Below are 13,491 nucleotides of genomic sequence, written 5' to 3'. Positions count from 1 at the left end.
GTCAGGCAGGTCTGTGGTGGGGCCTGACTTTGCCAGACCTGGACATCCCTCTGATCAGAGAAGCATGGCCTGGGAGAGGTCTGAGGGCCTTACGGTTGGTTCCTTTGCTCCCTGCTCCAGTCTTCCCTTGAGAAAACAGGCCCAGAGAGGGCAGTGACTTGTCCCAGGCCACAGAGCAGTGAGTGGCAGAGACCTGCCTATCACCCGGCTATTCTGACCCTGACTCTGGAGCTCTTCTCAGCAGTTTCTCTCTCTCTCTGTCTCTCTCTCTGTCTCTCTCTCTGTCTCTCTCTCTCTCTTCCCCCCTCCCCCTCTATTGCACTCACTTTCCTCTGGGCTCTCCTCTGGGTCATGGTCAAGACCTCCACGACCTGACTCTGCCTCATGTCATCTGCTATTTGCTGCTAAACGGGACTCTTCAGTCACTTGCTGAGCAAGCCAGAGGTGCAGCAAACACATATCAGACCCCGGGAGAAGACATGCACAGGTAGCATCAGAGCATCCTGCACTGAGCTCGACTCTGCCGCTCTGTGGTACATGCCCGGTTATGTCATGAGACCTATCTGGTCTCAGCAGGTTCATCTGTGAGATGGGGTGGCCGGGAAGCTCCAATGAGACAGTGTGTGTGTAGCTTCCAAAAAGTGGTAGCTGTCAGTGTTGCTCTTACTACAAATGCAGAGTCCCTGGCCTCAGAGTGTCAAACAGGAACCCCCACTGCGAGGGCCAAGCTCTTTGCTTTGTATCTGTCAGGATGCTACAGTGGGGGCTCTGCTGCCAGCAGTGTCCTTGGAGTTGGACGGTGAACCCAAAGCCTCAGCCTCAGAGGATGCACCTGGCTTTGGGCAGGGGAGGTAGTCAGCATGGTTCTCTCATCTGCCCTGCCCCTTGCCCCTCACTGCTCCACTCATGCTCTGGGGCCTAAGGTCTGCACCCCTGCCTCTGGCCTGAGGCTGGAGTCTGTGCGGAAACAGACAGGGGTCCTCTGTGCAGAAACAGGCAGGAGTCCAGGAATGGACCGAGTCTCCGGGAAACCGCTGAGCTGCCTTGTCACTGTGGATGGACCACACAGGGCGTGACCTGACAAGTAATCACATCATCAGCATCTTGCATTGTACAGTGCTTTCCCTTTTTATGATCACTCTGCAGTTTACAGGGCACACTCATAGCCTCATCTGATGCACACAGTCAGCCCTGTGTGGCTGTGAGCTCTTTATTTATGCATCCTTGCCTGGCTTTTAATTACATTGTCCAGAGCATCTGTATCAGTTAGAAAACACCTCCTATCTCAACCTCACACACACCCTTAACTGAGTTGCAATTGAAATCACTGACCAATGTGCAAACCAGAATTCAACAGTGTTGTGGCGGTAGATGGCGACTGGTCTAAAGTCACACAGCATGTGGCTGACTTAGGAGCCTTCTCAGGTCTTTGGGCTCCTATTTCATTGATATCAATAGAGAAATAGTAGAAAACATTCAATAAAATTTCCCCAGAGTGAATATGATGTTTTATTTCAAGGTGGTCTGGTTTTTCGGATCTTTTTTGTACTTTCCAGATATGCTATCTGACTGTCTTTCTCATTTACACATATACATCAATTAATCAATGAAGAGATAACAGTGGAACATGGCATACACAGCCAATCCAATCTTAAGGCTCAGGCCTCTCTAGGAAGCAGCAGGGGTGGCAGAAGCGGCTGGAACAAAGACTGGATAACAGGCACAGTTCCCAAGGAGCTCACGCCCAGCTGTGGACACACCTTGCCCCCACATTCCCAGCAGCTGCACTGGGATAGCAGGAGCAGGTGTGGGCAGGGTTTCAGGTTTTGGGGAAGATGAGAAATCATTGAGGGCTGGGATGATCAGGAAAGGTTTTAGGGCAGATTTGGATTTGATGGGCAGAAAAAGGAGGAAGGAGGGCAAAAAGTATTTTAGGGCTATATTTAGTGTATCCATGGAATGATCTGGGACAACCTGGACCACATTTGAGCAGAGTGCAAAGATCCTGTCAGGAAAGTCACTAGGAATGTGCTAAACAATGTTAGTTCTTGCTGATAAGGGGTTCTAGATAATTATTTCATTTAAGAAAAGAATGCTAAAAAGGAACAGAAATAGACCAGACCAATTTACAAAATACCTTAAAACAGCTTGAAAAATATTACATGTATGTTTTATAAAGTTATCTAAAAATCTTATCAAAAATTTTTTAGCCACACCTTTAGCACTAAATTGGCTTGTGGGATCCATCTCCCTTGGGCGGAATGGCTCTTGGCCCAGAAAACACTTTGTTCTTGGCCAAAGGGGCTGATTAGTCTGGACAGGTGCTGCTCACCTATACAGAGATGCCTGATCCCCTTCCATCTCTGAGTCTCAGTTTCCTCATTTATAAAAGTAGGAATAGTAGGGCGGGTGCGCTGGCTCACGCCTGTAATCCCAGCACTTTGGGAGGCCGAGGCAGACAGTTCACAAGGTCAGGAGACTGAGACCACCCTGGCTAACACGGTGAAACCCCGTCTCTACTAAAAATACAAAAAAAAAAAAAAAAAATTATCTGGGCGAGGTGGCGGGCGCCTATAGTCCCAGCTACTCGGGAGGCTGAGGCAGGAGAATGGCGTCAACCCAGGAGGTGGAGCTTGCAGTGAGCCGAGATCGTGCCACTGCACTCCAGCCTGGGCAACAGAGTGAGACTCCGTCTCAAGAAAAAAAAAAGTAGGAATGGTAAGACTGACTGTGTTTTCCTTTCCCCGCTCCCTACTCTCTTTTGTTTCCTTCCATTCTTTCTTTCCTTTCTTAACACAATTCACCATGGGAAAATCACTTAATTAATTAATTCATTCATAGACATCTAGAAGCCCAGCACTGTGCTTAACACTACAGAGATTTCAAAAAAATGTACAAGGTCAATCCTTGCCCCCATGCTTACAGTCTTCCTGGGAAAATAGGGCTGAAACACAAGACAATCAGATGTCAGTTAATTGGAGGCCAGGAAATCCACTGACAGTCACGGCCTTGGGCATTCAGAGCTGGGAGGGCACAGCAGGGCTGGAGCAGGGCCCAGGCTCCAGAGGGAAGGCCTGACCAGGACTGGGCCCTTAGAGGCAGTGGGGTGGGCCTGTGGTTTGGAGCTGGAAGCCCTGGGCTTTAGCCTCACTGGGAAGCCTGTGTGGACCTTGGTTAAGCCATTTTCCACTTTGACCATTGGCTGCTTCTGCAGGAGTCAGCACCTTTCTATCCACAACTGTGTTGCACAGTGTGTGTGGGATCTTAAAGAAGATAGCATGCCTTGAACAGTTGTACAGATGCTTGTTCAGCTGTGATCTGGGACAGGCTCCTGCAACAGTCCAAGCCTCCTCTATTTAATGGGCTATTGGTGATGCCAATCTCACGAGGTTGTGTGAGAACTGAATAAGAGAATGCATAGAGACAGATTAGCGTGGGGGCTGGTGGGTACTAAATGCTCAGTGAATGATAGTTGCTACCATCAGCCGGGTTATTGATAGGGCTGTGTGAAAAGAGCTCCAATTCAGGCAGCCAGAAGGAAGAGCTTCTCCATTTCTCAACCAGGACTGGGGAAGACACACCCTCCTAGATATCATCATGGGCAGGTGTCCAATTAACTGACCTCTAGGCATTGTGGCTGGAAGTTAGGCTCTATAACCTGGGCAGACTTCCTGGCAAGGGAAAGAGTAGGGAAGTGTCCATCAGGGCTCTGCAGTATCTAAGGTGACGAGCTACCCCATTTTGCCCAGGACTGAGGGTTCCCTGGCATATGGAACTTTCAGAACTAAAGCCAGAAAATGCCTGAGGAAACCAAGAAAATTGGTCACCCTAGTCATATTTTCTGGGCCAATTCAAGAGTGTTCTGTGTCTCCCTGGCCGCAAGACCCCTGCCTTCCTGCAACAACCAAGTTTACTCTTCCATCTCCTGGGAGCACCCGGAGACCTCCTCTACTCCCTCGGGCCCATAAAAGAAGTCAAAGCCGGAGAAAGTCAAGACAGTGGCTGAACTCCCACGCCTGCTTAATGCGGAGGCTGAGGTCTGGGCTCAGATAACAGGTCCTTTTGAAGAACTGATGGGGACTTGGTCTTGCCAGTGATGTGGGGTGGTGGAGGTGAGTCTTGACAGCAACGGGGCTCCCATTTTATGAGGCTGGTAAATTTTCACAGGAAACTAAATAACAGGTTAATGAGGGGTTTTAAAAGAAAGTGGTGTTAACTTTAATGGGGAGAAAACACTTTGTAAAGGCCAACCAACGCCCACTGGGGCAGAGATATAAATCTGGGGTAAGGAGCTGCTTCTCTGCTTTGGGGTGTCTGGTCTCAGAGACCTATTAATTGCATCTGAGTTGCAGGGGCCATGGCTTCCAAATGCCTCAAGGCGGGCTTCTCTTCTGGGTCTCTCAAGAGCCCAGGAGGGGCCAGTGGGGGCTCCACTCGTGTGTCTGCAATGTACTCCAGCAGCTCTTGCAAGCTCCCGAGTCTGTCCCGTGGGGCCAGAAGTTTCTCTGCCTGCTCAGCGGGTCTGGGCAGAAACAGCTACAGGGCTACCAGTTGCCTCCCTACTCTCTGCCTCCCCGCCGGAGGCTTCACTACCAGCTACAGCGTGGGTGGGGGCTGGTTTGGGGAGGGCATCCTCACTGGCAATGAGAAGGAGACCATGCAATCCCTGAACGACCGTTTGGCCAGCTACCTGGAGAAGGTGCGTCAGCTGGAGCAGGACAATGCCAGCCTGGAGAGCCGCATCCGCGAGTGGTGTGAGCAGCAGGTCCCCTACATGTGCCCCGACTACCAGTCCTACTTCCGGACCATTGAGGAACTCCAGAAGAAGGTAAGAGGTTCAGAGTGGCTTTAGATTCCCAGGAACTTGGTGTCACCAGTATTCATTGATAGTTCTGTTCCCACAGGACATGTTGGAAGTCACCAAGCATGTTCACCTCTGTGGCCTCATTTGCTCCTCCCAATAACCTTTTGAGGGAGGTATCATTAGCCCATTATACAGATGAGAACACTGAGGTTCAGGCTGGGTAAGTGACCCAGATGGCAGTTACTGGAGCCAGAGCTTGAACATCGGGTCTATGAATGAACTTTGTGACCTTTGGTACTATTGCCCACCCCTCTGAGTCTTCATTTCCTCTTTTATTTAAAGTCAGGAGATTGGGTTTGATGTATTTAGTGCAGTTCAGGCTTCCCATAAGTAACTCAGGGATGAAAATGCCTGCCAGAGAAATTTCCTTCTTGCCAAGGGCCCATATCTGCTTCTTGCCTGGCCCAGAGTTACAGCTGGCTCCTGTGAGGGACCATTTATGACCACAGAATCCTGGAATACATTGTTGGCAATGAACTTCCCTGGGCCCTGAGTAGGCCTGGGAGACAGGGAGATAGAAAGAAGCTTCATTTCATCATGCCAGGCCTTTCCTGTTGCATTTTCTTTTTCTTTTTCTTTTTTGTTTGAGACGGAGTCTCGCTCTGCCACCCAGGCTGGAGTGCAGTGGCTGGATCTCAGCTCACTGCAAGCTCCACCTCCCGAGTTTACGCCATTCTCCTGCCTCAGCCTCCCAAGTAGCTGGGACTACAGGCGCCTGCCACGTCGCCCGGCTAGTTTTTTGTATTTTTTAGTAGAGACAGGGTTTCACCGTGTTAGCCAGGATGGTCTCGATCTCCTGACCTTGGGATCCGCCTGCCTCGGCCTCCCAAAGTGCTGGGATTACAGGCTTGAGCCACCGCGCCCGGCTCCTGTTGCATTTTCATGCAGCTATCTAACCTGGGTCACAGGTCACAGACACACTGTATTGGAAGAAACTCTGGACTTTCCATAGTTGATCCCTAGAGGCTGCCCACAACCCTCCAATACCCATGGACTAGCAGAGGTCGAGGATGGGTGACTTCCTCTCTCCAGAGGCAGCCCTTGTCAGCCTTAGGGAGCTCCAACAAATGAAATGTCCTTTCTTGCAATGAAATAACTTCTTTACATCCCCAGACCCTGTGCAGCAAGGCTGAGAATGCCAGGCTGGTGGTGGAGATTGACAATGCCAAATTGGCCGCAGATGACTTCAGGACCAAGTGAGTTGTCCTGCTTGTCCTGTGGTTGGGGGCCGCTAGAACTGGACACAGGTGATGCCTGGGCTCAGGGTTTTGGCTGTACTCTGTCCCCGAGGCATAAAAGCAAGACTCACAGCACCTGGCCAGTCTGAGGGCAGGCCTGATTTAGATGCAAAAAGGAAACGCGGATGCAGGTGCCCTGTTCTATGCCTGCAGGTATGAGACAGAGGTGTCCCTGCGGCAGCTGGTGGAGTCGGACATCAATGGCCTGCGCAGGATCCTGGATGACCTGACCCTGTGCAAGTCTGACCTGGAGGCCCAGGTGGAGTCCCTGAAGGAGGAGCTGCTCTGCCTGAAAAAGAACCATGAGGAGGTGAGCATGTGGGAGGAGATAAGCATGGTGGAGCAGGTGAGCCTGGGGGAGGAGGTGAACATGGGGAGGAGGTGAACATGGGGAGGAGGTGAGCATGGGGGGAGGTGAGAAAGGGGGGAGGTGAACATGAGGGTGCAGGTGTGCATGGGGAGGAAGAGGTGAGCATGGGGAGGGGGAGGTGAGCATGGGGAGCAGGTGGGCATGTTGAGGAGGTAAGCATGGAGGAGAGGTGAACATGGAGAGGAGGTGAACATGGGGAGCAGGTGAGAATGGGGAATGGGTGAGCATGGGGAAGCAGGTGAGCATGGGGAGGAGGTGAGCATGGGGAGGAGGTGAGCATGGGGGAGAGGTGAGCATGGGNCATGGGGAGGAGGTGAGCATGGGGAGGAGGTGAGCATGGGGGAGAGGTGAGCATGGGGGAGAGATGAACGTGGGGAACAGGTGAGCATGGGGAGGAGGTAAACATAGGGGAGGAGGTGAGCATGGGGGAGAGGTGAACATGGGGAGGAGGTGAACATGAGGAGGAGGTGAGCTTGGGAGGCAGCCCTCTGGGAATTAGTACTGACCCTGGTCTGTGCCATAGGAAGTGAACTCACTGCGCTGCCAGCTTGGTGACCGGCTCAATGTTGAGGTGGACGCTGCCCCACCTGTTGACCTGAACCGAGTTCTGGATGAGATGAGGTGCCAGTACGAAACCCTCGTGGAGAATAACCGCCGGGATGCCGAAGACTGGTTTGACACCCAGGTAGGTAAAAACAGTCCGTGCAACAGGAGTACATGGTGGCTCACACGGAGGTGACCCTGGGGCTCTGAATCAAGAAACCTAACTTTGAGTCTCATCTCTGTTTTGACCTTGTTGTGCCACTTGGGCAGGTTGCTGTCCTCTGAGCAACAATGTCCTCCAGTATAAAATAAATGAGTGGGACTAGGGGATTGGGAAGGTCCTTCTTGGCTCATGATTCTAACTGGCCTCGGTAGCTCTCTGAAGCCAAGTCCCCAGCGTTGCTGACCAGGTCCTGTGTATGTATGTTTCAGACTGAGGAGCTGAACCAGCAGGTGGTTTCCAGCGCAGAGCAGGTGCAGTCCTGCCAGGCAGAGATCATCGAGCTGAGACGGACAGTCAACACCCTAGAGATTGAGCTGCAGGCCCAGCACAGCATGGTGAGTCCCAAGGCAGGGTGGAGCTGCCTCTGGACTAAGCCGGGGAGAACACAAGCTCCCCAGCTTCCATGCTTTGACCACACAGGCAGGCTCCAGGGGTCCATGTTCTTGAGCACCAGGGGTTCTCCATGCAGAAAAGACGGAATGAGGGACCAGCCCCAATCATGAATCCCCTAGTGGTAAAAGACAAGAGACCTGTAGCAACTGACATGTCCAGGCAGTAGGTCCCATATTTGTGTAAGCAGATACATCTTCTGAGTAATTATCAGTTACTCAGAGATGACACTAACAGGGAGATACTCTCTAGATCAAAGAAGCCACAGGTGCTAATTAGCTCATCTCAAGTGAGATGTCTGATTGTGGTTCATCCTAGCTCAAACCCTGATTCTCCGAGCCTCTGTTCTTGGATTCTGAGGCCTCACTGAGACCCAGTTGAATCCTCCTTGCTCCTTCTCTGACCTCTAGCCTTTTTCCTCCCTATACAACCCTTGCCTTCACAGAGAGATGCTTTGGAATCCACCCTGGCAGAGACGGAGGCCCGCTATAGCTCCCAACTGGCCCAGATGCAGTGCATGATTACCAACGTGGAGACCCAGCTGGCCGAGATCCGGGCTGACCTGGAGCGGCAGAACCAGGAGTACCAGGTGCTGCTGGACGTCCGGGCCCGGCTAGAGTGTGAGATCAACACATACCGGGGCCTGCTGGAGAGTGAGGACAGCAAGTGAGTATCACTGCATGTGCTCTAGTCTTCTCACTGCAACCTACCAAGTTCTGGGAAGACAGCGCGGTGCCTAGAAAGTGCCTGGCATCCGGAGTCTGGAGTCCTGGTCTCTTAGTTCTGGTCTTGCTGCAAACTCATCACGTGACTCCAGCAAGCCCCCTTTCCTCTCAGGGCCTGTTTCCCTTTTGGTAAAACAAGGGGGCAGGATCAGGTGATTTTTAAGGTGCTTCCCAGTTTGCATAGTCTAGGATCTACGTTGAGTTACTGCAAACAGCAACTGGAAAATCATAGTAATCTGACTGTTTTCTTTTTTCTAGGCTCCCCTGTAACTCATGTGCACCTGACTACTCACCCTCCAAGTCATGCCTTCCCTGTCTTCCTGCGGCCTCCTGCGGTCCTAGTGCAGCCCGCCTAACCTGCAGCCCCCGCCCCATTTGTGTGCCCTGCCCAGGGGGCCGGTTCTGAGAGTGGGTGACCCAGAAGGGCATAGCCATCGTCTCTAGGGCTTGAACTTGGCCTCTACCCAACCTTAACCCTTGTAGCCCAATCCCCTCTCTTCATGCAGAGCCCAGGCCCAGGGTCTGGCCCTGAAAAGGCTCACTGCAAATACGTGCCTTAGTTTCTCAGAGCCTGTCACAAAGGCTGGCTGATCCCAAAGGTCTCAACTCCTCATCATTTCAATGGTGTCTCTGTTCTCAGGCTGCCTCCTGGGTCAGCTTTTCCTTCTGGGTGCTGTTACAGTGGATTCTGAAATGCAGTAGAGGGCTTTTGTTGGCAGAACAATAAAGTGCATTTGCTAAGGCCCCTGATGCCTAACTTGCACCATTCTGGTGGTGTTGGCTTTTGTCTCTGCTGTGTTCAGGGGGTGACTGTTGGGCAGACTCATGGGAGAGGTGTGACCAAGTATGATCCTTTGGATGACAGGGTCACTGTGCACCTGTTTGGGGTGGGTAGAGGCCTACAGTGAGAGCTTTTGCTTGGCTTCCCCAATGAAGACCTTTCTCCACAATTCCAGTGTGGTGCCAGGTGTTTCCAGACCTCTCTGTAATCCCTCTTAGTATACGTGGTCACCTGGGGATCCCAGAGTGGGATGGACAGAACTGAGATGGAAACTGAGATCAGCATAATGGGGAGGGTTTTAGGCCACTTTATCAGCCTTTTGTCTGTGGTCCCTGTAAGACCGGTAACAGGGTGTCTCCCTCCCAGGGTACTTTTAGGGGTGCATTTACATCAGCCCCCTTCCATTGCAGCCCTTTCATGCAGCCCTCCAAGTTCAGCAACCCCCTTAACAACCCACAGCCCGTCATAAGCAGATGGAGAGTGCACTCGCCTTCAGGGCTTCCATCCTGAATGCTAAGGCTCTTGTCCTTAGGAGGCTCATGCATGTGCTCCTGTGCTCTTGGCGTCTGGCGAGGTGTACAACGAGCCCTCCTCAGACGGGTGTGAGAGCTCCCAGCAGCTTGACCCAAAGGCTCTCATCTGTGTCCAGAATGTCGTCCCCAGACAGGCAAGGCAAATAGCAAGTTCCATTAATCCCAGTGGGAAAGGGAGAAGGGCCAAGACCAAAGTTTCTAAACTAAAAACGAAGATGTGCGTTCCCAGTTGGCATGTGCTCCTCATAAGATGCTGAGAGTACCTGCTAAGGAGCTTCAGTGATGTTAAGAGAGCTGTAGCCATGTCCAAGGGGAGAGCAGGTGGCTGGAAGATGCTGACCAAGGCAAGCCGGAGACCCTCGTCCCTTAAGGACATCTGATATAGTTCATTCTGATTTGAACACAGAATCCTCTCCTTTCTAGCCCCCTGCAAAGAGGGCCTGGGCCTTTGGTTGCTCCCAGCCACACCTTGCTCCTGGCATCTGGTACCACATCCATGTTGGTCTTTTTGGAATTCCTTGGCTAATTTTGGTGAGGCTTAGGCACCTGAAAGGGGTAGTCACCTGAGGATCATTCACTTAATTCAACGAACCCTTACAAAGCATCCCCCTGTGCCAGGAGGTGTGTTAGCTACCAGGGGAGGACTGGTCTGTGTGGGAGGGGGCCTTGAGATGGGACAGGATGATGCTCACTTGCCACTTTTTTTCTTTTCTATCTCAGTGGTGTCAGGAGACGGGCTGAAGGGGACCTTGACATTAGTGCAATAAACATGGGCTCCGAATGTGGATTCAGATGGACCTGGGTTCAAATCCCCACCCACCACTAACTACATGTGGGAGTTTTAGCAGGTCATTGTCCCTTTCTGAGCCTCAGTAAAATAGAGAACATGACACTGATGCTGTGAAGTGAGACCGAGAATGTTTTGCCCAGCACATGCAGGGCATTTGAAGATGGGTCATCACTACTGACTCTCTCTTCCAGCTGGATGGCTGGATCGCTGCGAGGCCGGCCATCCACATTTCCCTGGCCAGGGTTTCATTTCTGACGTGTCCTTCCCAGTAAACCAAGCCAGCTACAGTGAATATGCAGTTACATGCTTCATTATCTAATTCCAACTCTAAGCAAAGTCAGTGGGGAGCCTTGCGGCCAGCAGCACGTGGATGCTGTCTGGAGCACATGGGCTCCAGTTAACTCTGCTGTGTATAGGCCACGCTGTTCTTTATGGCGTTCTCTGTGGCACACATCCTTTCCAAACCCATCCTAGCTTCCTCCAAGATGTAGCCAACTAAATCATGTGTAATCCTACTTCTAATTATTATTTACTTCATTTGCTTGTGCTTTTAATTATAACGCTGTTTCCATTCAACCACAAGTTCTCAACCTTGCCTGTACATTGGAATGACCTGGAGGGCTTTAAAAAATACCGATATCTGCTCTGAGCCCCAGAAATTCTGCTCTACCTGGTCTGGGATATGACTTGGTACTGGGATTTTTGAAAGCTCTCTGGGCGATTTGAACATGCAGCCAGGGTTGAGAGGTCATTTGTCTGGTGGAGGACCTTTTGGCAACACAGTTGGGAGTGCAGGGGGCTCAGGGCAGCTCTGACATAGACCCTAGCACCACCAGGTCTGGTCCCTATTATGCTTTTGACTTTCTCAGTTCTGCCATTTATCTCTCTTTCAATTTCAAATTTTTGAACTAAATTTTAAATTTGTTATATTTTTTTCCCAAAAAGTTATTTTTTTTCTTCTCTGTTTGTTCCTGTTTTATAACATTTAGTTCTTGTTTCAAGGCTATAACTGCTATATGGATATACATCTCTGTCACTCTGAGGTTATTTAAAAAAAAATATATATATAGTTTTGGATTCTGCATTGTTTCTGTTTTCTTCAATTTCCTTTTTTACTGTTTTGTTTGTTTGCTTGTTTTACTTTGTCTTTAATATCGGAAACTTCCTTCAAGTATCTGGTCATCCTTTTGTTTATATTTTATGACGAGACACTAAAAAGCTGATAGAAGGTGCTATGTGGATGGGCAGGTTGGCAAACTGGCTTTTTGCATGGTACAACCACCTCAGTTCAGTTTCTGTAAGTCTTTTCTCTGGAGTTTTTTTTTTTTTTTTTTTTTCCCCAAAGAAGGAGCCTCTGGTTTTCTGCGGGGGAATGAATGGAGGGAGACGGTGCTGGGCCAGGCTGTGACATGCATCCTATCTGCTTTTGTTCAAACAGGCCCTTCCTCCTGGATTCTTTGCATCCCTTTCTCTTCTCTTCCTAAACCTGTTTTCCTGATAGTTTGCTCGGCCCCAGAGAGGTTGGGGTACTGTGGAAAGTCTTCGAATCAGCCAGACCTGGGTCTGAGAACTGACAGTGCCCCACTTTCTCTGTGGCTAACTTTCCCAGACCCTACTTCTCCATCTGCACGACACACCCCAGATCTGGCATATTGCCTGGAACTGTGGTCTTCTGTGACTTTGGATGCTGCTGCTACTATCTTTATCATTCCGCTGTTATATGAAACCCGGTCCTTCCTTCACAACGGAAAACTCTGCTCATGCGGGCATTTGGGACCTCACCTCACAGTGACAACCTCTCATCATCATCCTGGAGCCCCTGCTCTTGGCTCCTATCTCTCTCCTCCTCATTCCCTCCTTCCAGGATTGTCCTGTGAACTTCAAATCCTTCTCTCCTTTCTCCCTGTGATGTCTTACCAGCCAAATCAAGGCATTGGGGTCCCACCTTTTAACCCAAGATCTTCTTAATGTAGTTTTCTAAGTAAAGACAGCTATTTTTTTCCTGCAAGATGAATTCTGGTGACAGCTGTTAAAATATATGCAGGCACACTTCGATTTATTGAGTTTCAATTTATTGTACTTCCCAGATATTGTGTTTTTTTAAACAAATTAAAGTTTTGTGGCAATCCTGATTCCAGCAAGTCTATTGGTGCTAATTTTTCCAACAGCATGTGCTTATATGTCTCTGTGTCACATTTTGGTAATTCTTACAATACAAATTTTTTTCTTTTCCTTTTTTCTTTTTTTTGAGACACAGTCTCGCTCTTTCTGCCCAGGCTGGAGTGCAATGGCGCGATCTCGGCTCGTTGCAACCTCTGCCTCCCGGGTTCAAGCGATTCTTGTGCCTCAACTTCCCAAGTAGCTGGGATTACAGGCACACGATGCCTGGCTAATTTTTGTAATTTTAGTAGAGATGGGGTTTCATCATGTTGGCCAGGCTGGTCTCAAACTCCTGACTTCAAGTGATCCACCTGCCTCAGCCTCCCAAAGTGCTGGGAATACAGGTGTGAGCCTCCGTGGCTGGCCAAACTTTTTCCATTATCATATGTGTTATGGTGATCTGTGATGAGTAATCTTTGATGTTACTATTGTAATTGTTCTGGGAAACCCCAAACCATGCCCAGATAAGATGGGGAACTTAATAGATAAATGTTGCCTGTGTTCCGATGGCTCCACCAACCGGCCATTCCCCCATCTCTCTCCCTATTTTGGGTCTACTTATTTTCTGAGACACAGCAATATTGAAATTAGGCCAGTTGATAACCCTATCATGGCTTCTAAGAGTTCAAGTGAAAGGAAAAGGTGCAGGTCTCTCCTTTTAAATAAAAAGCTAGAAATGATGAAGTTTAGTGGGGAGGCAGCTTTCATAGCTAGACAGGAGGAGTCTGCCTTCAAAGGATAGGCTGACTCTTTTGCTAGGAGCTAATGCAGTTGATGACTTCAAGTGGGAAGTCAATGCTCATTCATCATTCCGAATACCCTAGGGCACTTAAGAATGATGCTAAATCTATTCTGCCTGTTCACTACAAATGGA

The 13,491-nt window shown here is 50.0% G+C and overlaps 1 protein-coding gene across 2 annotated transcripts; it reads left to right on the top strand.

Moving 5' to 3' along the window:
• Nucleotides 1–4,314: 4,314 nt before the first annotated feature.
• Nucleotides 4,315–9,119, top strand: KRT35 (keratin 35). 2 transcript variants are annotated; one of them, XM_025361832.1, is made up of 8 exons: nt 4,315–4,828; nt 5,978–6,060; nt 6,256–6,412; nt 6,996–7,157; nt 7,448–7,573; nt 8,074–8,294; nt 8,612–8,761; nt 8,867–9,119. In XM_025361832.1, the coding sequence occupies exons 1-7, from the start codon at nt 4,358–4,360 to the stop codon at nt 8,757–8,759; spliced, it is 1,368 nt and encodes a 455-aa protein (XP_025217617.1). In that variant the 5' UTR covers nt 4,315–4,357; the 3' UTR covers nt 8,760–8,761; nt 8,867–9,119. The 2 variants fall into 2 exon arrangements, with proteins under 2 accessions (XP_025217617.1, XP_025217618.1); XM_025361833.1 differs by having other exon boundaries at nt 8,612–8,765; nt 8,873–9,119.
• The last annotated feature ends 4,372 nt before the right edge of the window (nt 9,120–13,491 follow it).

This window comes from Theropithecus gelada, chromosome 16 (genome assembly GCF_003255815.1).
Source record: "Theropithecus gelada isolate Dixy chromosome 16, Tgel_1.0, whole genome shotgun sequence".
NCBI classification, from domain to species: domain Eukaryota; kingdom Metazoa; phylum Chordata; class Mammalia; order Primates; family Cercopithecidae; genus Theropithecus; species Theropithecus gelada.
The sequence above is the reverse complement of the archived record's forward strand: the minus strand, read 5'-3'. Positions and strand labels throughout refer to the sequence as shown.

Bases quoted from the DNA above. Each gene is read 5' to 3' on its own strand.
- KRT35 (XM_025361832.1), top strand. From the start codon at position 4,358: ATGGCTTCCAAATGCCTCAAGGCGGGCTTCTCTTCTGGGTCTCTCAAG. The intron at 7,158-7,447 runs GTAGGTAAAAAC...TGTATGTTTCAG, and splicing joins AAGACTGGTTTGACACCCAG to ACTGAGGAGCTGAACCAGCA. The intron at 7,574-8,073 runs GTGAGTCCCAAG...TTGCCTTCACAG, and splicing joins TGCAGGCCCAGCACAGCATG to AGAGATGCTTTGGAATCCAC.